This window comes from Anopheles merus, chromosome 3L (genome assembly GCF_017562075.2).
Source record: "Anopheles merus strain MAF chromosome 3L, AmerM5.1, whole genome shotgun sequence".
NCBI lineage: Eukaryota > Metazoa > Arthropoda > Insecta > Diptera > Culicidae > Anopheles > Anopheles merus.
In genome coordinates, this window is record NC_054085.1 from 7355431 (window position 1) to 7382575 (window position 27145).

Below are 27145 nucleotides of genomic sequence, written 5' to 3' on the forward strand. Positions count from 1 at the left end.
CGAATGCTTCTTTCCTTATATCTCTAACCTTGAAGTCTGGGTCTTATTTCTTAGGCGCCTTTCACATTGCTCTATATTTTGTAAGCAAACCTGCCTGTTTATAGCAAACAATGCCAGGATCGTGATCAAGTGCTGAGAACTGCTGTAAACAATCCGGTGTAAGCAAAATCCTATCGAAATCTATCTAGCCTTATCCGGTCAGCTTTAGTCTTATCTTCACAGTTTCGACAACAACGTTCCACATCTTCGGCTTACCACCCGACGTATAAACTTTATTTTTTCCACTCAACAATACAGATGGACACAGAGCGTGGACAACGCACCAACATAGGTTACGTGCCACATGAAGCCGCGACAGCAAGCGGTAACTCCCTCAGTCTGGTAAAAGTATATAACCCGTTTATCATTTCACGAGTTACCACATAAAGTAAGCGCCACTCGGTACCGGTGTTGCGTGCCGTACGGACAAGTTGAAAACAAGGTGTCACCATGAAGCAGTTGGTGCTGCTGACGATTTGCGTGTTGGCGCTGGTGCCACTAGAAGTGTTGTCCAACGACACCAAGGGACTGACGATCGAGAAGAGTTTTCTCCAGTCGGTGCACGACTGTGCCGAATATCTGCAGGTCCCGAAGCATCGGCTGGTCCAATATCTAGCATACGAGTTTCCGCCGGACGAGGAAACCAAGTGTCTGATCTTCTGCGTCGGTACGGATCTGCGCTGGTGGAACAATACGTGTGGGCTGCAGGTTCCGGCGATCATGAACTATTTCCAGCCCGTACTGGGCGATCGCCAGTACGAGAAGCGAACGAGTGAGTGCCTGGAGCGGAATGTACACACAGCGGAACTACCGAACAACTGCTGCCAGGCGTACGAAACCTTCCAATGTTACTTCCGAGAGTTCGGTAATCTAGTGACCTGCCCACAGTATGTGCCCGCGACGAAGCTGCAGGCGACGCAGGCCGCCCTCGACTGCCTAACCGTGCTCCGTGTGCCGACCGATCTGCTGCAGTGTTACAGCAAGGGTGATCTGCCGGATGTGCCGGAGACGCGCTGTTTGTACCACTGTATCGATCACCGAACCGGCCTGTACACTACCGAGAGTGGCATGCATTTGTCACGGTTTTACGTGCGCGATCTAGAGGTGAACGATCTGCGGTACCTGAGCAAGGAAACGAAAGCCTGCCGCGATCGCGTTCGAATGTCCGGCTGTGATGTATGCTCGGAAGTGTACAACACGCACCGCGACTGTTTGACCGGTATCGGAGTTGCTGGGTATACGAGCGGTATCATTGCTGAGGCGTCCCGCATCGCACTCACGAATCTTGGTGTGTGCTGCGAGGAAAAACAAGTGCTCCCACTATCAGTTGAAGTAGTTGTTGCAGAAGTAGTAAAAGAAGAAGAAGAAGAAGAAGAAGAAGAAGAAGAAGAAGAAGGTTACAGTTACGCTTCTTATCAACCGGTCGTGCCAAGGGTAGCTTTCCCACCAATACTACCAAAGCCAACACTACCTGTGCACGTTGTTAAGTGCACGTCGGCTACATGCAGCCATCGGCCCCCGGTGTGCTCTACATGTGGATCAGCCCCAAAGGTAGTGCCTGTCGAAACGTTGTATCCCGCGGCACGTAGGACAGGACCCTTTGAGAAGACAGTAAACCCGCAACCGATGGTCTATCCTGAGCTGTCACTACCATGTACGAAACCAGTACCTGTCAGTATATCACACAAAATCAATAAGCCAGCAACGGCTCTGTCAGCACTGCCGGCACGATCATACGCACAACGATCGCCCTATCCCTCCTTCCACCGTACATGCAAGGCAGAACACTTTGGGCGTAGTTTGTAGGTAATATAGCCATGTTGTCTATTTGATATTTATGTTTTTTTTAATAAACCAAATACATTTTAATGCATTGTGTTGTTTTGTTTTACATACGCAACCGAAAGCTCTTTTACATAACGCGCACTCACGAGTCATACGCACGGAATGCATTTGGTTACGAGGAATGTGGCACAAAAACGCACGCTTTGTTTTGGAGTGGCAAGATATAAATAACACTGTGTGGTCACTACCGGGCCACTGTCCGTGTTGGGATGGCTTCTAATTGTTGTGAAACAAGTCCGCGCTTACGCGTGCGGTTTGGACATCTCATGTCATGGACAAAACATACTGGAGCTTATGTAGCTTAGAATGAGATAAGCGTTTCATCAAATGTGTACTAAACCTTTTATTAATTGATAGAGCAATAAATTATTAAACCAAACTAAGCGCTCAAAGCAAACACACGAGCTTCTAGAAGAAGAACTTGCCGAACGGTGTGGAGGACTTCATACACCTGCAGCACGACACTCGACCGTTGTTTGATATGAATAATCGCCCACAGTTCTGACAGTTCAGCTCCTTGTAGTTGAACTCGGTCGTGGAAGGACACGCCGTAGTGGTGGTGGGAGTGGTGGTGGTTGTGGTGGTAGTGGTGGTGGTCATTGCTGGTGGTTCTACGGCCACCTCGCACACCGTCATCTTGGCGGCTGCCGCCTGTAGCACATCGTATTCGTAGTACGCTCTGCCCAACTCGCCAAGCACATCCCGATACGCCAGGTACACCTCCGTGCACTGGTCACCGGTGGAACCGCGCAGCTTGTGTAGCCTGGCTTCGGTTTCCGGTGCCAGATAGCGCTCATCCGGCTGTTCGTAGTCGCGCGTATACAACCGCTCAACATCGAAGCCCGTGTCGACGTGGAACACACCGGTGCGCAGGAAGAAGCATCGCAGCAGGCAGCGCGTTTCGGGCGCATCGGGGAAGCTGCCGGCACTGTAGCTCTTCAGCAGCTTGTGCGGTATCTGCAGAAACTCGATACAGTCCTGTGCCGCCCGCACGAATCTCGTCTCATCCTCCGGGTAGAACCGGGCGCAGGGTACCAAGTTGCCGTAGTGCTGCAGATAGCACCGGAAGCTGTCGTACGCCAAACAGCAACAGTCGGTCGTATCGGCGTGGGACAGCTCCTTGCGCAAACACTCCGCCGTGCGGTTTTCGTACAGCTCGTCGAGCGGATCGGGATGGAAAAAGCCCTCGATGACGGCGGTCTGCATGCCGGTGGTGTCGTTCCACCAGCGCAGATTCAGACCTACGCACCGGAGCATACACTTGGTTTCGGGATCGTCGGGAAAGCTGTTGGCAGCGTACTCGGCGTACCGGTAGCCCGGCACCTGCAGGTACTCCATGCAGTCTTGCAGCGCGCGCGAGAAGCTCTTCGACAGGGTAAGGTGCGGCACATCGAGCAACGCGTCACATCCGGTCGGGAGCAGTGCCATGATCGCCGTAAGCAATACGGCAACCCCCCCACCACTGGCGTTTCGTCGCTGCATGCTGCTGACGATGGCGTGTGCAAGATATTATGAGAAATTACCAATAATTGTACGGCAATTACGATGCACCGCTAATGTGCGCGATCGGTCCCGATTGGTACGCGCGCTCTTCCGTAGATCGATGCCGGTCGGGGTCGAGTGTCCGTGCGCTTGCTGGTGGCGGGTGGTCCTGGTCCCGGGCAACGCTCAACTGATACGACCGACATGAATATGGATGAGCTTTTATAGGCACCCCTTGCGTCTCGGTCTGCCTCCCCTAGTGCACGGTCCTGCACACCACTGGATTGTACCACCGATTGTGGCGCATCCGTCGCTCATCTATTTTCCCGCCGCACTAGCCCGAAGTGTCCCGGCAGAGGGTCCGCCGTCGCGGGCTATGTTGACTCCAAACTGCACGTGCAGCGTGCGGTGTGACGCAATCAGGGGTTGCAATTTATCCTCCTCCCTTGCGTCCCTGCTCCTCCATCAGGTGTGGTACCGAGGTCAGTGGACGGTGAGGCACTACTGTGAGGGCACTATCCGACACTTTAGTTTCTTATTTTTCAGACGAACGCAACGTTTATCGAACCGGTTACTAGGCCAACTGGACAGTTCGCGGTGTACGTTCTTATGCGTTTGCAAACAAACAATCAACAGGCTTATATGATTAATGCAAATAAAACCAACACGCTTTGACGCAGACGTGTGTTTACAGGAAGTGCAAAAAAATTCCATTTTGTTATGGTTTAAATGCTTCAAGCGGTGTCGTGTTGCATCGAAACTGGTTTATTGCCATGCTGAAAGTTTACAATGATGCTGTTTTTTCTTCGCTACAATAAATTAAACTAAAACCCGTTGCCAAAGATAAGTTTTTGCCAGTCAAATTACCAAAAAATTGTACTTCCACGTTGTACTAACAATTGTCCAATCACAAACTTTCATGAATGAATCGTTAAAATGTGTCAAAAAAGTGAAACATTTTTCGAACGCTTTCACGTGTAAAAGTCAGTTGTTTTCATTTCTTTTGCACACTTGCGCAATGAAAACCGATAAAAAAAGAAAACGCATTCATTTACGGTGTTTCTTCTCACAGCGTTATCCCTATCTTCCTACCTTCAAAGCTCCAAACTTAACAACTTTATCGCGAACCGCAGCTGTGATTGCTAATGAAAAACCCCTCAGGTGCACACGCGGAATGTGGCGTCGTGTTTCTTGTTTCTTGCATGTAAAACGATCATAATAACAATAATAGCAGGTAAAAAAGCTGAAAGCAATACTGGTATAAATTTTACTGTCCCAAAGCAAAGGGCCCCGATTTGTGCTTCGGCCGATCGGCGACCTGCGCGGTTTTCGCGATTGCGCAGTTAATTAAATTCTCATCATAAACCAGCGTCATTGAAATTACGACACCGGGACGGGAATATAAAATCACTCAAAGTAATCCTCATCATCACAGCCTACTGTGGTCAGGGTTGCGTTGTATGCAACCCTTGCAGGCGAAAGAAAAAGGGTTCGCACAAGAAAAGAAGGCGGCGAGCGAGAGAGAGAGAGAGAGAGAGAGAGAGAGAGAGAGAGAGAGAGAGCGCCGCACAAACTGATGCAACGTGAAATGGGACCAAGCAACGGGAGAAGCATATGCGCAAGAAGCGACGCACGCACCACTCCCTATAATTTGCATCTCCGCCCATGAAATCAAGAAAACCGTCGGAGAGTTTCGAAGACGTCCCCAGAAACTAGCAAAACCGGGCGTCCTGCTGCTGCTGCTGGTCGTTGCGTCCGGTGCCGAGATCACGCCAACGGATCACGCACTTAATGAAGCGCTTTATTTTATTACCGCCTGATTGAAATCGAGCGTTAAAAACTGCCGGACCCGTTGGCTGGGTTGTGTGCACCGCCCGATTCGCCCTAATGAACCGTCATTAACTTCAGGAAAATAAATAACCATAACCTTACATGTATCAGCCCTTTCGGGACGCACTGGACGCACGCACCGTATGGCGCTTACCTGCCGTGCTGAGTTAGGCAAGGGAAGATTCGATCAAAAAACTAGATTCATCGGGGACATAAAATTGTCCAATGAGTCTTTGAACAAACCAACACAACGTGTGGGACAAAGACATACGCTCACCAAATGAAAGAAATGAGTGCTAGAGAAGGGATTTTTATTCACCGTTTTACTTCCTACATGGCAAAAGATTTGCTCGACATTGGACCCGACACTGGGCATAGGAAGCGCCATTAATCCCGTACGCACAACGAGCAGTGGAGAAAAATGGCCTGATACCCTGTGCGAAGCTGTCACATTTGTCACGTTGACATGACGCCGTCCGAAGGATGTATGGCCCTGGTCGAGTGGTGATCGTGCACGATCATATATATATTTTTTTAAACCAACGTAGCCGCCAAACCGAAAGCAACATTAATTTATTACACATGTTTTACCAACATGCCGTGGGCTGTGGCCCGTGGATGCTTTCGATTCGTTGGGATTGCACAGCCACGGGAACTGTGTGACAGTGGTGCGATTAAATCAAACATAGAATTACGCAAAGTAATACCAACAACGAAAACCAAAAAACAAAAAAACTCCAACAAAATCTCTTTAAAACGAAAACATGCCCTGCTCACGCACGCATCAGCTTCGATGCGCCGTTCACGCGCCGTTATTTTCACACCGTTTTGGGAAGCGGGAAGTGTCGCCGAGAAAATTGAGCAAACAAAGCGCAACAAGCGACAATAACAGGAGGATAAACAGAATGAAAGCGGGACTGTGCGAAATGTGCGAGAACCTTCACCCTGCGCCAGAGGGGTAAGGTTCTCCAATTCTAGTGGTGTCTTCTGCCCATCCCCAAAGTCTCCTCACACAGCTCACATGAGCCCCCGGGAACGTCGCTGCGGTTTGGGATTTATTTTTGTGCGAAGCACACAAAAATAATTTATGACCCTCGTGGTGGTTTGCAGGGTTTATCGACGCAATTTTGCCAGGCGCGTGAGCGTGCTGCAGTTGACGGGATTTGCAGGCGAGTTGTGGTTTTTTGTCTTGTTCGTCTCTCCTCGTATTTACTTATTGCCACGGAAAATGGTACCCCGGCGTGTTGCAAAAAATCGAAAATAAATCGTCTGTCAAAGTGCGACTAAGAAGTGTACGCAGCACTACCATACTGCACCGCGCGCCGATGCCCTCACACTTTGGTGGAAAGATTCAACCAAATGCAAATGCACGCTGAGGGTGCAATACCGTGTTTCGGCTCCTCACGCCCCCGGGGCAAAGGATATGGTTAAGCTGAATCAACTCGCTGCTTGCGCTCACCATGGGACGGCTGCGCTTGGCCACAATGTTCTACAATGCATTGCCGTGGGTCGTGGCGATCATGCTCCGGAAGAGCCAAAACCGCACGATCCTCGGGTACGGTGGGCGATGGGACGGCTAATGCAATTGCAGTTTGCATGATCGAATCGGACAGCTTGATGTGCGCACGGCAAACTGGGACGTGTGGTATGTACGTGTGCGTCGGAATGCAACGTGACAGCTATAAATGGGCGATTGGATAAGATCGTTCGGGAAAAAAGGGGTTGCGTGCTGTGTGGTTGTCTTTTTTTGTTGCTGTTGGCTTCAGCTGAGCTAAAGCAGCATTTATTCTAATCAAAGGTGACAAACGGTGGAACGACGGGTTACGTAGTGTCCGTGGAGCAGTCGGTAAGCCGTCTTACTGTATTGTATGGAGAAATTGGTTTCTTTTATTAGCATGGTTAAAGTAAATATGAAGTATATTTCGAATTGTATTGTATTTGCAATATCATCAGAGCAAGTTACAGGAAAAATCATTCATTAGAGTGAAACATTACATGATTTTACAAGTCAGAATTAAATATTAGCATACCATTTCCACTTGAAGATGCTAGTTGTATACAATGGCTTTATTCAATTATATTTATATGCGTGTATAAATATAAACAAAATTATGCAACAACGCTGCTATAACCAATGGAAAATCTGTTACCTTCTTGATTTTGAAGCAAAAAAGGATAAAGTCTTCTCCGTGGTTGGTGATACAGTCGATCAAAAATTATTTACAATAATTTTTAGATTATTGACACTACATCAAAAAAAAACTAATTATTTTACTTAACGGAGAGCATAAAAAGACATGTGTTGAAACCTTGAACTGTAATGAAATGTAACGTCTTTGATCGTATCATTCCGATTAATCGTATAAAATGGTTAAGTCAGTGTTATTTGAACAGAAAATTCTAATATGCATAAAATATAAGGCGCATTATAAATCATATCAATCATATCAATCAAATCAGTCATTAAAAATTATTAGGACATGAACTTAAATTAGAACATTATATTATCATGTTAACGAAAACTTCAGCCATGGGAAACTACAGGGTGAGATGAAAAAACTGCAACAAAATAAAACTTCACGTGTTTTTAATTTGATTTTTAATTATCTTACGGGAAAGCAAAAAATCTTGGAAATATCATCATATTTTAGAATAAATTGTTAATTTGTTCGATTTGCCCAAATTTGGCTCGAATTAAGGCCTTCCGACGGTCGATGAAGCTATCGCACGCTGCCCGAAAGTGGTTTTGCGGTATTTTGACCGATTCTTGGTGAATCACTTGCTTGAGGGGGTTGACACTTTGCTTATTTTTAGTGCAAACCTTACAATAGAGGCACAATAGTCTCAGGCTCAATAGTCCAACGGATTGGCATCTAGTGATATTGATGGCCATCGTGATGTGCAAACGAATTGAGGAACCTCGTTTTGTTACCATTCGTGGCTGGCGAGTGCTGCGTGCTTTGGTACTGAGTTCTATTGGAATGTCCAAATGAAGTGGCCGAAATGTTTCCGTACCCAGGGCTGACCTCTCAAATATTTTGGCGATACATTTTCGCTTTTATTATGACCTCTTGTCAGAGAGTTGCTATCGTTAGATAAATACGAGTGGCGAGCGACCATCGGCGGTTATGGCAGCTCACATTATTACCATGACGACCTTTTAAGTTCTGGTGGAAAAGCTGAGCTTCATTTTTTTTTTAAATTTGTTCGAATTACAACATAATGAGCTGTCACTGGAATAAATCTGACATCATTCAGACGAGCGGTTCAGAAATAATAACAGTCTGAAATAATAACAGTTTGTTGTAGTTTTTTCATCTCACCCTGTAAAATAAATTAAATAAATTTTAATTACAGCCCACTTCTGATGCCTACGTTCTTCTTGAACCATTTAATTTGCATAACTGCTCAAAACAAACCATTGATGGCTGAGCTTAGCAAACATTAAGCACGCTTCAATTGTTGAATAATCAATGCGTTGATTATTGCATGCATTCCAGCAGAATAGAATGTGAAATCAAAGCGATAGAGGCAAATATTATCAAAAGCTGCAGTAATATAATAGGTCTTGCATATTGCACCATAAAATGCAATCGTCCTTTTGATTTCGCGTTTAAAAACATGTGCTAGTAAATGAATTGGAAATGAGTGCTTCTACTTGTCCCGAGTTGCATGCCGTCCACTTATGGTTAAATGAATGCGTTCAGACATTTTTTTTCAGTTTTTTAATTCTGTCTGTCTATGCACCATCATACCACGTTGACTTCTGTGATGGACGCAATAAAACATGTGTAAAAAGCCATTCCAATTATTATTCTATATTAAATTTCTTCATCAGACTTATGTTATTTAATATCACTCTGTCACTCAACATCAGGGAATATGCACAGGATGTAGCTTTATTTTAATTTGTTTTAATTAATAACTATTAACAATACAACAATTCCTTTTGAAGAGTGTGGTGGGAAATATTTTCCAATAATTCATTCTTGCTCAACCATGATGTTTATGCTTTACTTCCACCCCAACACTGGTTTCAAGTACTGTTCTATAAAAAAGGGAAATATGCAAGATGATTTCGTCTGCATCAAATAACACCGTGAGTCGTTTTACATTGCATGAGCCGCGCATCCACGCTTGACAGCTTAATTAAAGCATCAACAGGACGGTGAAGCTTTACTCCTTGCTGACAGCTGGCAAAAGCCTTTGGCTAGCGAAAACGGGAAGAAACGGACCGCTGCTATACCGTTTTATATCACTTCAATCAATTAACGGGTTAAAACCAAGGGCTGACGCTGAAGCTAAGTGTTGCACCGGATGGAACTGCAGTGCCCTGCCTGTCTGTACCGAGTCTTTCCAAAGGGGATCCCACGGATGAAAGGGTAAATTACATTTTATGAGGCAACAGTTTAACTCGGCAGACGCTTTAAAATACCAAACACGGAGTAATACAAAAAAAACACGCCATACGCAACACGCCTACGGTCACCGTGCGCAAGCCGACATTCGATCGGCAATGAGCGGTAAGCAATCGGATTGAAATGAAATCCCACACAAACGGGCGGCCACTTACGCGTGCGGCGGCGGAAATAAACTTGTTCAGCACGGGACAGCATTTAAACGATTTGATAGAGTTCGATTCGAATTCCTTTACGGGAACGGTGAGCAAAGTATGTGCGTGTGTGCGAGAAAGGGAAGGAGAGAAAGGTAATAAAAAATCCAATAAAATTGCATGAAATATTACAGAATACCAGTAGCCGAAGCGGTTTTTTAAAGGCAAAAGGCGACCAGTGTTCTTAAGCGACTTTTGCTCTTGTTTTTGGTGCGTTCAACTTCAACCGCCCAAATGCGGCCGCGCCACATGCCGTGTCCTGCCGGGGCGCCTTTTTTGTGCTGGCGATCGTGTTGAAAGCCAGATTTTCCTGTTTGACAAATAGGTTGTAGCTGCCAGTCGATTTATCGGTGCCCGGTGCCCTCGGTCAGTCGGCAAGATTTCGAGTCTCCCGGCTGTCGACGGTTTGGACGCTTGGACGGGAGCACTTGTCAGCTGGAGTTGCAGTTTAGCTAGAACGGGTTTTCTTCTTTTTTTGTTTCGTTCGATGCCGTGCCGCAGACGCATAAATTAATCCAACCCACCGGGGAAGTAGTGCACGCAGCGCAGCGCAGCTCATGGGACGGGAATAAATGTTGTGGTTTAATATGTTGTGCATATGCAAAAAAGACCCCGTCCGTGTAGACATTCATGTTGATTGTTTGTCGGGTGCAAACGGTGCTTCGTTCGATGTTGTCGTAGGAAGCGTTTTACTCCCTCCGATCGTTTGTTGTGACACTTATTGTGTGTTGGGAAAAGGTTCTACCCGGTACTACATCTAAAGTTCACATCTCTTGAATAGGGTTGATGACGCACGTGAAGAGCGTTTTTAAGGATTTAATCTTTCATGTCTTGGTATCAATATGCCTTTAGATAGTGATGTCCATAACGAACTATCTGGTCTAATCTTATTTTACACAACATTCATGATTGCGCCTTTAAATCTTGTCAAATGACCAATCGGAAGCGACCATATGTAGAGAGTTTCCTGGTCAAATAATCGACAACACATTGGATACATACTTTAGCTGGAGGAAATGTTTGATTTCAAAGCGTGTGTCCTGACGGTTCATAACGAACAAATCAACCTCTAAGACGAGTTGGTTTTATGTTACTGTTGTCTGTTATATGATGAAACCATCTGCTCTGGTTTCGAAAAGGAAATGTTTGTCAGGAGTTCAAGTTCCGTACTTGTGGAGTTCCTGGTGATTTGACAAACCTCAGGTTCCATGGTAAAAACACGTCTAATAACTCAGGATTCAAACTCTCATGGTACAGTCGTCAACAGGCACGAATTAATAACATGCCTGACTCTGTTTTAAATCTAAAATCAAACGCAAACGCTGGACAGAACTATCCTAGTTACCACAAGTCATTAAGTCTTAAATACATCAGGTGTTGTTACGATTTGCTGGAAATTTGCTCAGAAAGATGTTAGATCCAGTATTTGCCGTGCACTAGATTATCATGCATGAATCTTATGGGTGAGTGGCTTAGTATATGAGCTTGGAATTATCACTTAATTCGTAAGTCAAAAAAGATATTAAAAGGAATGAGATATTAAACAGGGAATTTAAAAGCTCACTTTAATGACGAACAAATTTCGACTGTTTACATTTAGTCTTAGAATTTGTTTCATTAGTTTCAAATTAGATTAATTATATTATCTTGGAAGAGAATAGAAGAGTGCTCTAGATGTGCTATTGGAGGTGTAACATGCCTTTTCAGAACAGCACGTGTGTAGTATTTGTTGTATTATCGCTAAATACAAATAGCTGTCCGTTTCTTCTTACACTTTTCTTAGCCTTGGACGTGATACGCAATACGAAACCCAGTACAACGTACTACAACTGTTAGCTGTTACATGAATAAGAAGATAATTGGGAAGTTGAATAATTATTCCACCAAATCCTTATCAATTCTTTTAAATTGGATTTGTAGAAGAACACACAAACAAAAACTTGTGAGGAAATCTAAAGTCGTAAAACTGGCAATTTTCTGCAAAGCAAATACTCGCGTTACAAGCCCCAACCAAGTCCAGCGCTCGCTCGCACTGTCCATCGTCACGTTGACGTTTCCTGTGCCTGCGCCCTAGCCGCGATAACCTTTTCCCTGATCCGTGTGCAGCAGCGACGACGGCAAAACAGCCCGGCGACCATTACGACGCGCAAACGGTCCGCTGTGCATTCCCCTGGGCGGCGCGAATCGTTCGGCAGGAATATGAATGGCTTATTAATGTAAAACTCTCTTAACCATCTAGCTTGAGCATTGCTCGAGCAAGATGAAACCGGTCGTTGCGATGGGTCGTAAAGTAAGACAAAAGAAATGCTAAAAACGCTCTAATGGCGACCATTAGTATGCTGCAAACGGGTGTCGCGGCTGGGGTGTGCCCGTGCAGTGCTTAACCGAAACTGCTCAACAGGTCCCGGTGGAATTGGTAAATTGATCGCGTGACTGACTAGAACTCGATTGTTGCACGGTGCTTAAGTTAAAGATAAAACACACTTCCTTTATTCATATGGCAAATGCATGACAAATTCATTGTTCGATCGCACGTGCCCTAATCGATTGTGTTACAGCGGATATCAATGCAGCGCTAGCGCAACAGATTTGACATAACGCGTGAAATACTAAACGTCATCAGTTAGATTCCCTGTGAAGGTGAGCACAGTTAGGCTAGCAACAATTGTAACTGCTATCTAACGATGGCATTCCGACCAGTTAAGCCTTTAAGCTGATAATTAAGCTCATACATCCATCACGATCGATCCGGTTCCGACATTAAAAACGTTCGCTGCGCCTGCCAGCGACTGCCTAATCACAATCCATCCGTAGATCCGACACGGTCGCCAGTTCGCGCCGACTGTCTGGTTTGCCTCCGGCACGTCCTAGTCGTTCATTTGTCAACGAGCTGATAAGTACATTAGCGCCGCAAGTTTCTTATTATAACGCATCGCGCGCTTCCTTGCCGTTCGATCCGCGTCGTCTGTCGATCGACTGTCATCTTAGTATTTGCATAACGCGAGATGTGCGTGAATCGGTACCACTGTATCGACCGGTGTTTAAGATAAATGATAACTTAATGTAACCTGTTTGGCATTGGCGAACTGTAAGCCTTCTTGCCCCGGAGCCTGCAATTGATGGTTGGTTTGTTCGCTTAATCGACAGACGCCCCACGCTGAGTGCATGTTTGTGCGCTAAAGTTGTGCTTTCAATCACGCTCATGTCTCTTGGTAGGTTGTTGAGTACTTTTTAAGCTATTAAAACTACAGTTAAGACAAGTTTATACTGGGCTGTGAGATGACCTAGTCCAAAATATCACTTGATGATCGTAAAAACAGTCAAAGAAGTAGTTTCATTCCTCCGCTTCCTTTACACAAACATTTGAATATTTAAACGAAGCATTTAAAATTATCGCGCTGAGAAAGATAATAGCCTAGCGATATTCTTTATGTTCATGATTTAGCATAATCATAATAAACTGTATCTCCGTCGCGATGCAAAGAAGCGGCAAGAAGCAAATCATTCCCCTTCCCCATCCCAAAACGATCGACCCATTAAAGATGTCACTACGAATTTACGATCACCCTTTTACTACCCTGAACGGTGATCATCTTCGATCGCATGTTCGCACAGCACGCCGTGTGTGTTTGTTAATACGTGAACAGAAGTAAGCTCAACACATTCGCGCGTTCGCTGCGTATCGCCGGAAATGGGTTCACAAACTGGTGCTCCACATATAACCTCCAAAGCTCGTTTCGAAACGAGCTTTCGTAGGAGTGGAAGGGGAAGGGTGTTGTTTCTAACAATCGCGTGATAGATTTTACCCATTTTCAGCTATTAATCTGTGGTGTGTCGCGCACAATCCCCTGTTACAAAGTGACATAAGTTTTCAATTTATATCTTCAAACGAGATATGGGTAGGAAATTATCATAGAGAAGCCGATTGGGATGGGTAGGTTATGAGCTGGTAGTCGTATTTGTGTTTGGGTAAATTGGGTGCATGATGATTGTATTTAATTTAAATGTTTAAAATCTTCAAGGAATCTTGTGCAATAATCAAGCATACAGCGATATCACTTTAAATCATTCCACACGATTGTTTTCTTTGTTATGCAGATGACCTAAAGATTTTTAAATCTATATCGTCTGTTGGTGACTGCGTATCGCTCCAAAACACCCTCAACCGATTTGCATCATGGTGCTCATCGAACCAGCTAGTTCTATGCCCCGAAAAATGTCATGTCATGTCCTTCAGTCGTTCACGTTGTCCCGTTACGACTGCTTATAACTTCGAGGGTATAGCAATAAATCGTGTACTCTCGGTAAAAGATCTTGGTGTAACTTTCGATAGCAGGTTATCATTCCTCGATCACATTGACGTTACCGTTAATAAGGCTCGTAAAACAATCGGTATGATAAAACGTTTTTCAATCCGCATAACCGACCCTCTGTGTTTAAAAGCGTTATATTGTTCGTTAGTAAGACCGATTTTGGAATACTGTGTTGTTGTTTGGTGTCCCACCTCATTTACATCGATTGACCGCATAGAAAGAGTGCAGAGATCATTTACTCGGTAAATTGTCAGCAAAATGCCCGGCTTCACGTCAGATACCCTACCGGACTATGAGCAAAGATGCCAGCTGTTGGGTCTGGACTCATTGGAGAAACCCCGTCTCATTTCCCAAATAATGTTTGTTGCCTCGCTCATATCTAATGCTGTGGATTCACATATCATTCTTTCATCCCTGCATTTCTATGTTCCGATTCGTTCCTTAACCCTCGTGCCCCTTTATTTGTTCCAAATCGACGCACTTCAGTTGGTTTAAATGACCCTTTACTACGTGCTGTGAGATTGTTTAATTCCTGCGCACACCTGTTTGACCATCACCTCTCCTTAACATCCTTCCGATCCATCCTCCGAGCAAATATTTAATAAGTTTAGTTGATAGGTATGTTGTTAAGAATTCAATTCACACAGCAGTTATGTAAATAAATTGTTGGAAAAACAAAGTAGACCATAGCATATACGACGGGTATAAAAGAAGCAGCTAGCTTCAGTTATGTAGTAGTTTAGTATAATAAACTGTAGAGACACATTCTAAACTCATTAGGTTATGGGCTCTCCACGTCTCTAACCAGTGTGTCGCGGATATAAAAGGGATTCATTGAAGATAATTTTATTGTTCGTGGTCGTGTTCATTCCGGTCGATATTATCGAAGTACTCTGGAAAAATCAACATGGAGGAAGAACGAATGCAACGCGTGTATCTTTTTGATGGAACGAATTTTTCGAATTGGAGTTTTCGTATGGAATTATACCTGGAAGAATTGGGGTTACTCCATTGTATCGAAAAGACTCTGGAAGAAGAAGATTTTTTTCAAGTGAATCCGACGACAGTTATTGAAGCGCTAAATGAAGAAAAACGGCTAAAACGGAAGCAACAAGATGCGAAGTGTAAATCGGTTTTAATTCATAAAATAGCCGAAAATCAACTGAAATATGTTCGAGGAAAAACATCTCCAAGAGCAATTTGGTTGACGTTAAAGGAAAATTTTGAGAAGAAAGGAGTTTCCGGAGTGTTTTACTTGTTGAAACAGCTATCTACGATGAAGTTCGATGAAAAGCGAACATTGCAAGAACATATTTTATCATTTGAAAAGCTCGTCAGGGAACTTGAATCGGCTAACATCAAGTTGGATAAGTCGGTATTAGTATTCTTTTTGCTACAATCGATGCCGAAATCATTTGAACATCTGATTACGGTATTGGAAACGTTGCCGGTTGAACAGTGCTCGATGGAATTTGTCAAAGCACGTTTGCTGAATGAAGCCGTTAAACGACAATTCAACGTGGAAACAGTCGAAACCAGCACAGCCTTTTCTGGAAGAGTTGGAAAACCTGGAAATACTGGAAGATTTGTTTTCAAATGTCATGCTTGCGGAAAACCTGGTCATAAGCGTATAAATTGTCCGGAAAACAAAGGAAATGAAAGACACGTAAAGGCGGAAAATCAGAAGAAGAAAAGTACGGCACATTATGCGGAAAACCAAGACGACACGGCGTTTATAACTGGTGATGTGAATTTAGATGAAAATTTCCAATGGATACTCGATAGTGGTGCATCGGAACATATGGTAAACAACAAAAAGTATCTGCAGAATATTCGAAAACTGAATTCACCGATTGTTATAAATGTGGCCAAGTCGGGAGTATCACTAACCAGTGATGTAATTGGAGATTTGAAGATATTTGTGAAAACTCAAGACAAGCAGTTGCCATATACAGTACACGATGTATTGTATGTACCTGGACTTTTTGCTAATTTGTTCTCCGTGAAACGAGTCGTTGAACGAGGAATGGAAGTAAAATTCAGCGAAAATGGTGCAAAAATCATGCGTGGATCTAAGGTTTTGTGCACTGCAAGTCGAAAAGGTCGATTATATGAATTGGATATTTCAATACCAAATATCGAATCTGCCATGGTTACTGATCCTCAAGATTTGCTGACAATATGGCATCGTCGGTATGGTCATATTGGAAATACGGGTCTAGTGAAGCTCATCCAAGCTGAAATGGTTGAAGGAATCGACAACTGTGGAAATGTGAAACCGCACGCAGGAGTCTGTGAATCGTGTATGATGGGAAAACAAACAAGGCTACCATTTGAAACAGTTCCTCGACCTCGATCATCGCGACCATTGGAATTAATCCATTCCGATGTTTGTGGACCGTTCACACCAGCTTCCTGGGATGGTAAGAAGATGTTCGTTACCTTTATTGATGATTACACACATTTTACAGCAGTGTACGTGCTGAAATCAAAGGCGGAAGTTTTCGACGCTTTTGTTAAGTACACAACGATGGCAACAGCTCACTTTGATCGTCGAATATCCCGAGTGAGATGCGATAATGGCCGTGAATATATCAACTCAAATTTTACTCATTTTTGTGAGGAAAAGGGCATTGTAATGGAACCAACCGTTCCATATACACCGCAGCAAAATGGAGTTGCTGAACGTATGAACAGGACGATTATGGAACGTGCACGAGCTATTTTGGACGATTCGAAATTCAAACGATCGATGTGGAATGAAGCGGTTTTGACGGCAGTACATCTGATCAATCGAAGTCCGTCCTCATCTTTAAGTATGAGCAAAACTCCATACGAATTGTGGTTCGGGCACAAGCCAAATGTGTCTCGTTTCAGAATATTCGGAAGCAAGGTATTTTGTCACATACCGAAAGAGAAGCGAACGAAGCTTGATGTCAAGAGTCAAGTAGGATTTCTTGTTGGCTACGGAATCAATGGCTATCGTGTGTGGGATCCTGTACATCGGAAGATTATCGTTGCTCGAGATGTTGTAATCGAAGAATTAATGTCGAATCGTTGTTTGGAAGAATCCACTTTTGACCAAGAACGGATGCTACCAGAACAGGTTAGTGAAACAAATCGTAATATTGAATTTACTGTTCGACATCTGGAAGATTTTGGCGATTATTTGAACACATCGACTGAGGGCATTGAAAACTTGAAAAATACAAATATTGGAACTACGAACAGATCGGTCGACATTGTTGGAAATATGAAAGAAACATGTCATGAAAACTCGAACGATACGCCTGATGTTATTGAAAACACAGAATATAACGAAGTAGCAGTTCGTCGTAGTGAAAGGCTTCGAAAACCACCTGTGCGCTTTAGTGTTTATGAAGCTAATGTCGCATTTGCACTGAACGCGGAAAATTACGTGGAAGATTTACCCGATACGATTGATGCACTTCGGAAGCGTGACGATTGGCCTGAATGGAAACAAGCGATCAATGAGGAGATGCAAGCGCTCGAGAAAAATGAAACATGGAATCTAGTAGAACTTCCTATTGGCGCGAGAGCAGTTCCTTGTAAATGGGTATTCAAAATCAAATACTCGGAGAATGGTACTGTGAACAGATACAAGGCGCGGCTCGTTGCTAAAGGATGTTCTCAACGTCAAGGATATGACTATCAAGAAACGTATGCTCCAGTAGTCCGAATAACAACAGTGAGGACCCTACTGGCAGTAGCAGTGCAGAAGAAGTTCTATCTTCATTAGATGAATGTGCGGACCGCCTTTCTTAACGGAAATCTTTCAGAAACAGTGTACATGCTACAACCACCAGGATTTGAGAGGGGGAAGAAGGTATATAAACTGAACAAATCCTTGTATGGTTTAAAACAGGCGCCGCGGAGCTGGAATGAAATGTTCCACAATTATATGTTGACACTGGAATTTGTACGGTCAGCATATGACAGTTGTTTGTACACTCGGAAATCTGCGAAAGTTGAGATGTATCTAATCCTATACGTCGATGATATAGTTTTGGCATCAAACTCTTTGGAGGAAATTCAACTGGTAAAGGAACAATTAAAAAGGAAATTCGAAATGAACGATATGCAAGAAATAAGCAACTTCCTTGGAATGAAAATTGGTTACGACATGGCTCGAAGTACGTTAAAAATTAATCAATCAAAGTACGTGAAGGACTTGTTAAAAAGATTTGGTATGGAAGATTGCAAACCATCGTTAGTACCCCTAGAAACCAATTTGAAGTTAACACGCAACCATAACATGGAGGGAACAACACAGCATCCGTACCGTGGACTTGTAGGATGTTTAACCTATTTGATGATTACGTCTCGTCCAGACATTAGTATTGCAGTTAATTATCTTAGTCGTTTTCAGAGTGGTGCAACAGATGAACACTGGACACATCTAAAACGTGTACTAAGGATTTGCTGGTGCAGATTGGGGTAGCGACATGGAAAGTCGTCATTCCACAAGTGGCTACATATTTCAAATTTTTGGAAACACTGTTCTATGGACCACAAGAAAGCAAGGAACCATAGCATTGTCATCAACAGAAGCGGAATATGTTGCGTTAAGCCAATCATCCTGCGAAGCAATGTGGTTAGAAAATCTGCTTACCGAATTTGGCGTGCATTTGAATAGTCCGTTAATTATATACGAAGACAACCAGTCGTGTATGTATATTGCCGAAGAGCCTCGCGAACAAAAACGGATGAAACATTTAGACATCAGATACAACTTCATACGAGAATGTATCCAGAACGGAAGAATCCAACTGAAGTATATTCCAAGCGAAAATCAACTTGCGGATATGTTTACGAAAGGGCTTTCTTCAGCAGTTTTTACGAAACATCGATTTGCGATAGGTCTAAGAGGGGATGTTGGAAAAACAAAGTAGACCATAGCATATACGACGGGTATAAAAGAAGCAGCTAGCTTCAGTTATGTAGTAGTTTAGTATAATAAACTGTAGAGACACATTCTAAACTCATTATACATAAATAGAATATTTTTTTTAAAGCAGGATTTACAATATAAATGGTGAAAGGTGAACAAATTCAAAAGGCTTGATATGTAGGAGATCTAATTATAGTATGAGATCGATTATGCCATTTTTCCTAGAGATAAAAGTGGAAACACATTAATTAGGCTGCCAGCGTCTTCTTCTTCTTCTTCTTGTTTGGCTCAACAACCGATGCCGGTCAAGGCCTGCCAACCCACTTGTGGGGTTGGCTTTCAGTGACTTATTAGTGCCAGCGTCTAGTCCGACACTAATTAACACACCATCATGCATACCTCCCCTAGGGAAGGCTAATAAAATGTCATATAATGAATTCCAGAATCGATCGTATTGACAGTCACCCGTCGTTATCTAATTTGCGGTGTCCTATTTTGCTGTTCTGGGTTTTGTTTATTACAGTTTATTAAGTTGCTGCCAGCATCAAAGAAACGTTTTGTGAATGAGGTTTGTTTAATGTTGTCATCACTGTATAGTTGTTGCAAGAGCAGCAAATCAACAGACACCACAAAGTTGCAAATAATCATCTAATTAGAGGCTTTCATCTAAGTATAATTAACGTTAACTTTTGTATGAAGCTTAATTCAAAGCAGCCGCATAGTCTTACATTGCTAATAACTTAAACAAACGAAAATGAAGTAAAAAATAAAAGAAATAAATTATTTTTTTTTTAAACTAAAACTACATTTTTGACATGGCACTGTGCTTAAAGCCAAGCGTCATCGTCGGTAGACATCAAACGTTGCGCGGCCAAAAACAAGCGAGGCAAAAAAAAAACAAAACAAAACAACACGCCATCTCCCTGCACGAGTCAATGTGATTTGAAGGTTTCGCCAAACAAAAACTGGACACCATAAGAAATAAAATATTGCACAGGAAAATAAAAATAAACAACGTTCGATCACTCCAGCGAAACAACGCACGGCAAGGCAAATGCACGGCATTCTTCGCTAATCGCCATGTTATGCAAATTTGATGAGAGGTCAGCTCGGTTTGCTGCCCCACGCAACGCAACGCAGTTTGGGTCAGATCCGGTGGGCCAAACTTGTGATGCTCAAATCCGAATCCACCTAAAAGGCGTTGAAATACTGGTTCGTATGTTTAGAGATCAAGTTAATTAATAAAAAATGATTAAATGTTTGGCTTAAGCTCATCATCTTCGAAACACGCTTGCTTTGATTTGAGAAGTTTATAATAGCCAAGACCGATAAGGCGACTCCCATCTACAAGATATAATTCCACAAAAAGTAGGCTTTCGCTTCAGCATCGTTGAGATTTGAGCAACGGTGTTATTGCGCATAATGTTGATATAAATTTGAATAATATGGTATTGACACATCACCAATATGTGGTGTGTAGACTGGGTCGTAAACAGCGTGCAATACATTTTATGTCAATCAATTTGCATATATGCGCGTGGGATTAATTGTAGGTCATTATCAAACAAAACGAAAGGAAGTTGCCGCACAAACGACAATGATTTCTGACTTTACGAGCCCCATTGTGAAAGTTTAACGGCATAATTTCCGTAACTGTTTCCATTAACAGTTTTGCTGCCTTTTTGTCCCCAACAGGTTTGTTATGCTTTTACAGCTTTTTTGGAGGATTGAACCAATGACGGGCAAGTTGTTAAGTCGTACGAGTTGACGACTGTACTAAGACTGTACCGGCTTAATTGACGTTCTACTGTAGTAAATAATATAATTTGTAATTTATGATACGATTACCAAAATTGTATTTTTCATATTTATAAACCAGGTTGTATTTTCCACGCCGAATGAACAATTGCGTTTCTCAATTGTTGATTACGATAAGTGTGTATACAATATCCTGCATTACTGTTTGATTTTTTGTTTCTTTTTACCGGAAAAGAGTTATAACAATTTTATTAAATTGTAAAAAAAACTCTTTCCAAATTTTAATCCTCAAGCTCGGTTTTGCAGTGTTATCATAATTTTAGAAGAAAGTTGTCAAATTACATAGAAATAACTACTTGGAATAGTATCACTCCGTATTGCGAACAATGTAATAGCTTTTAAACACAATATTTTGCATCACTATTTATCCAAGTAGCAGTATAAGTACACCTAAGATTCTACACTACACGCGATTGTAACTATAAAAAAAACGTATTTTAAGGTTTCTTCTCTTTATTTGCATTAATACCTAAATATTCAATCGAACTTTGAGGAAGGGGGCTTTTTCAACGAGCTGACTTTAGAGGTGATTCTTATTGAATCAATTATCAATCCTAGGTAATGAATATTCTATCTAGAAGAGCAATCTAGATAGACATCGAATTACATTCAACGTAGTTGCAGCCGGCTTTACTTTAATTTGCCGCTGGGTTAATAAAATGTTGTTAATCTGTGGAAACATTTTTGCACACCATACAGCTGTTCAAGACTATTGTTTCAAACAAACTTTATTGTGAATGTTTGGTGTAAATCTACGATCGGCAAAGTACGGATCGCGAGCCGCATACGATCTTTGATATCGAGATGGTGGCTCTGTTCATAGAACTTTCAGTCTACGAAAATTTTTGTCAAATTTGGCTCTTTTGGTCGCAAATTTTGCCGACCGTTGGTATAGATCAACCGACCATGCATTACAACCTTCATTTCGTCGCGAAACCCATCAAATTTGCACCTTATAAAGTAACGGATTTACTTTGAAACTATCATCCCCACAAGCGAAATGTGCTGACATAGTTTAAAACCGAATGCACAAACAAAAAACGGCATCAAAGGCAAACAAAAAAAACAAAATAAAATAAAAAAGTAGTCCTTACCGCTCGCTTCAAATCCACTCGTGTCGGCACCGTTTCCGGCAACCCCGATCGAACTGCCACCAGCTTCACCTTGCTGTGTCGCCGGCGATGATAGTGGTGGATGTTGATTAGCATAAGCCTGCAGCTGCTCGCACCGGAACAGCAATAATCCACAAACAATGGCCAACCGATAACGCCAGCATATTAACATCGATCGCGCCATCGCGTCTCCGGGGAGGGGAATACGTACAGTGGGAAGGGTATGAGGTCACCACGGTGCGCACGTCACACAACACCCTGCCGCTGGCGGGCAATTTTGATGCAAAACACAGGATGTCCAACGAATGCGCGCCCAAACGAACGAAACCAAAAAAAAGGAGCGGAAAGGATGTCGAGCCAATGCGAGCTGCTCGTGGTTTTGATACAACTTTTATCGATGATTTAACGAATCAAGACACATACACACACACAAACGATCACACAGAAACACACACTCACACTCGATTGAACGTTTCACCGCACGGATTGCATATTTGAATATTTGTTTCACGTAAAATGATCAGCTTTCAGCTCACAGAACCACAGCCGACGTCACGGTCTATAAAGACTTTGTACAGGTTGAAACCCTTTCCCTCTGGCAGCATCACCATACGAAGGGACGCCTTTCTAGTACGCTGCACATTGCACTGCCCCTCGATGTGCGGTACAATACTTTCACGACACTTTGGTTTGCTCTCTTTCATCACCACACTACGGTGCTGTCTTCTTCACGTTTATTTCGCACTCTGAGAATGCAGTCCCGTTTTTTTTGTAACACATTTTAAATATCGCTCATTTATTCACGCACCACTCTTGCGATCTGCACTTTGAGGGAGTTTGCGTGGCATGCGTTTATAATTACTGCAAGGGTAGGAATATCGGCAATGAAGTGGTTCGTGTGCCCTTTCCAAATCCGAGCAGTAGGACACCGTTATCGGATTTGGGACATATTTTGCAGCATAATAGTGATTGTGGATTAATGAGCAGCTCGGGAGCGAAACGGCGAAGGGGGTTTTTGTGCGTTACGATGCTGTTGATGAAGAATAGTTCAGGTGTTTTAATAAGTTTCTATGGTTATTGGTAATTAATAACGTATATTTTGTAGTTTTTTATTCATTTAAATTATATGTTTTTCCAAATTTTAAGGTGCTGCGATTTTAAATGTTAAAGGCAGGCCATTTGTTTAATATCTGCTATGTAGTTATAGATAAAAGGTTGTTTATAGCCAATTGTTTTAATTTAGTTTATTAGTTTGATTAGCGATAGAGTTCATTTTGTAAACTTCGGATTATAAATTAAATTAATTTGCAGCTGCGTAGTACAAGTGATCTGAAACACAGTGAAAGACACTCTATCCGTTGGAATCAAGGACAGACCATGTATATAACTGATCGGAATAATCTATGGTTCAGTTCAGATCTGATTTCTCATAGTTGCTTTTCTAAAACTGGTCTAAGGTCACTTTTAGAAAGGTCGGCACGTTAAAATCGGGTCCATTTTCCTTATCACTACAAAGGAAAAAAATAATTCTGTATGCCATAGAGGTATTTTTAAGGGATCTCATGATAAACAAAACATATAGCCACATGTATAAACATAGCCACGTAAGTAAAAAGACTCCTAATTTTTTTCCAAAATATTATTATTCATAATAATAAAATTACAGAATCCAGTTTTCCCCCTTGAGAATTGAAACGAATACATTAATGAAGGAAATTTGAATTTTTATAAGATCTACTACTACTTCCTTCAAAACAAATTTAAACTTAGCTAACCCAACTTGAGGGGTGGTGCCGTGGTAAAGTCGTCAATTCGAACGACTCAATAACATGCCCGTCATGGGTCCAAGCCTTTTCAAGCGGATAGATTAACTACCCGGCTGCGTAGTAATGAATAAAGTTTCGAAAGCCTGTATAGGCCGGCATGTGTAGGACGGTGTAGAACGTTACGCCAACTAGAACAGAACAGAAATATTGTTTATCTTTTCTTATTGTTCGAAAATTAGATAATCTTTATGTATACTCTCTTTTCATTCGTTTTGACGCAACTTTTTCCAAATCGGAATAGAACCTCATCTGCCCTTTATGCCTTTACTTTGTTCTAAAATCTATATTATTATTTCAAAACATTTTCGTGAAGCTCAACACTTTTTCCTGCGTTTTGTTAATTAAATTACCAAAGTAAATGTTCAGACACTTTTTTTTGTTTAAAAACACTGCATAAACGGCTAGTACTTGCTTGCAAACCTAAACATCAGTGAGCAATATGAAGGTGGAAGGACAACTGCCTTATCGTAACGCTTCCAGTCGCTTGCTTTCATAAGTAAAGGGACTAACCTTTACTCCTAAGTAAAACAACAACGAAGTCAAAATGCAAAACTCGAGCAGCTAAGATTGAATGACACACTTTCAGAGCGAATGCGAAAACAGACTACAGCACACACCACCACACAAGAGCACAAGCGGTAAGCTGCTGGCTCACCGGAAACGAAGTGTCCATTAGCATGGCGCAAACCTGAAAGTTTGACAAACTGTCACTGTGAAAAATGGATCACATACGAATTCCACACTGGACGCACACTTGTTTGTTTGTACTTTTTGAGTTTTGCATTGAGTATTGTTTGTTTTGAAATGTCCCCAGTCTTCCCAGTATCTTCAACGCCACGGTCACAGGACAAATCCATTCACCGTTCACGCAGACACTTCAACTAACCAACCGTCACTGCGAATGAGTGTTGCTCCTACTCCGCGAACCTGCAGACTACGGTCGCCGTTCGTTCAATTGATTAATTAATCAAGAGTGTTACTGCATCCTTCCGTACCGCCACAAGTGCACCCGGGCACCACCGCGCCCATTTGCCATGATTGTACGTTTAAATTGTTATTACTGTGGCCTGTGTGCCTCGGCATGCGATGAGGGTATGGGTTGTGTTTTTTTCCCCAACTGTCTCATACACACACCCGGATCGTTGGCGGCAACTTGGTTTATTTGACAAACACTTAGGTACGATACGTTCGATCGAGGCGCCACTCCTCACTTTTTTATCCCGACAGTGAGGGTAATAAAATATATGAAATAATCGTTATCGTTTCGCAAAACCACAAATGGTGATCGGACGATCATTGTATTGTAGTTTTGTTTTTGTATTCTCTTCTGAAACTGACAATAAACTTAAGCACACATCAAAGAGAAACGAAACTTGTCTTGCCACTCGAGTATTAGATGATCATATTTTAAATGAATGGAATGACGTTCCGTAACTCTTCATGGTGCAATTTCAGAGGGTACGTGCGTAAAATTTCAAAACCGAATGCAAATTCGATCTTCATTCTGCAGTTGTGGTCAACCGAAGAGTGGTAGCGGGATGACGTATTCAAATTTTACATTGTTCGGTCACTTTTGATGTTTCCTTTTTGTGTGTTTCGCACTACTGTTTGCTGACCTTCTATGCACACTTCGTTTCACGAACAATGATGATTCACATTTTCGGTTGACACACGGGTTTTTGTTTCTTTTTGTTATATTTTATTTGACGATTGAAGCGGCACGCGCACCACTTCCCGACGTAACGCACTGATCGTCCTGCCGTTGCTACAAGCGAACGCCGCGGCGCAAACAAAACTAACGGCCTGCTGAGGTGCCACGATCAGTTCGATCCTCCAAAACGGGGCTGAACGTTGGTCTGGGCAACATAAGAGAACGGGAGAACGCACGCGAGAGAGAGACGACCATGGAGCGCGTGTGTGCGTGATGGGAGAAATTCAGAGAGAAAATGCATCTTACAGCATCCCGCGCGCAATCAGATGCGCATTTTGAATCTGTTAAATATTTCAAAGTTTTAGGTTTTATTCGTGATTGTTTTTGCTTTTTGAATGAATGTGCTGTGCTGTGCTATAGCTGATAGGGATTGACGTGCTTATCGCGCTTATGTCGATCGTTTCCGATGACCTAATATTGATTCATTGTTGACTGACATTAAGACTTGTCAGTGGAAATCAACTTTGATTTTATGTTTATTTAACGGTTTTACAGCTTCAATTGGATTTTTTATTCATTATAATTATATTGAATTTTTAATTTACAATAGAAATAAGAAATAAAACAACTGAAAGAAGCATGAAAATGTTATTACAAATTATATTACCAAACTAATCCTCAAACACAAAATAAGAATCAATAAAATACTTGTTCATTAGTGTTTATTAAAAATATACTCCAAAAATAACGTTTAAACATATTAAACGTATCGTTACCGAAATTTAAAATAATAGAACTTTTTACGTTACTCTTTTAAAATTAATTCTTTATATAAAACAATTAAACACTCTTAAAACAAATTTAAATAACCTAGCCATATGTTTCTTTCGTTTCGTTTCAAGTTTTGTTTTATCGTCTAGCGTCATTTCTCTCTGTTTAGATGCTTTCTAATCTCATCGGCCAAAAATACTCTCCTTCCTTGTCCGTTGAGTTCGCTCGCGGGTTTGCTCTCGCGTGACACCCCGTTGCTAAGCGACAAAACATCCCCGCATGCGACAGCCGTCTACAGTCGGGAACAAAAAAAATGTAGCATTTTAAATTTAGATAAAGAAAGAGAGAAAAAAAATTTAAATGCTAACCCATTTGTGATGGAATATGCAACATATTTTACTGTTGTATGTTGGTAAATATTGAATATGTTGTGACAGAAATACTACTTACATTGATTCCAAGTATTTATAGATATAGAACGCCAGTGAAATCTTCCTAAAGAGAATCTTCAAGGGACCGACAATGTAAAGTGATTATTATTTAGGCCCGGATCTATGAAAATATTGCCGGAACATTTTTGTTGCAAGAGAAACAAATCGATTTGTTTCATGTTTATTTGTTTCATGAACATTTTTGGTCTTGTTTGTACAGCAAAACTGATAATAACTAATTGCAACTTAATTTTAAAATGTTTTGTGAGTGAATATGTGCACAGTTTTGAAATCTTCTCTATTATAAAATTCTAGTAAAGGCTGATCAGCGTTACTTTTTAGCGGTAGCTTGGATGTTTTTTTGCTTAGTTTACATCCATACAATGGCAACCACATAGACTATATAAAACGCAACGCCGACTTAATTTTTAGTGTTTTGAAAACTAAGGAGAAGAATGATACAAATTACCAAGATCTATTAAGGAGAACAGGTCGATGCAAAG

General features: G+C 42.2%; 1 protein-coding gene across 6 annotated transcripts in view; it reads right to left on the reverse strand.

The window, feature by feature from the left end:
* The window catches only part of LOC121599251 (reversion-inducing cysteine-rich protein with Kazal motifs), a 49832-nt gene extending 24228 nt beyond the window's left edge, over positions 1-25604 (reverse strand). The window contains exons 1-2 of one of the 6 annotated variants that reach the window (XM_041926930.1): positions 25406-25604; positions 21946-22824 (exon numbers count right to left, since the gene is read on the reverse strand). In XM_041926930.1, coding sequence (XP_041782864.1) covers positions 21946-22147 — 202 coding nt within the window. In that variant the 5' untranslated portion in view covers positions 22148-22824; positions 25406-25604. The other 5 variants (XM_041926924.1, XM_041926925.1, XM_041926926.1 and 2 more) reach the window with 5 other exon arrangements.
* Between the last annotated feature and the right edge of the window lie 1541 nt (positions 25605-27145).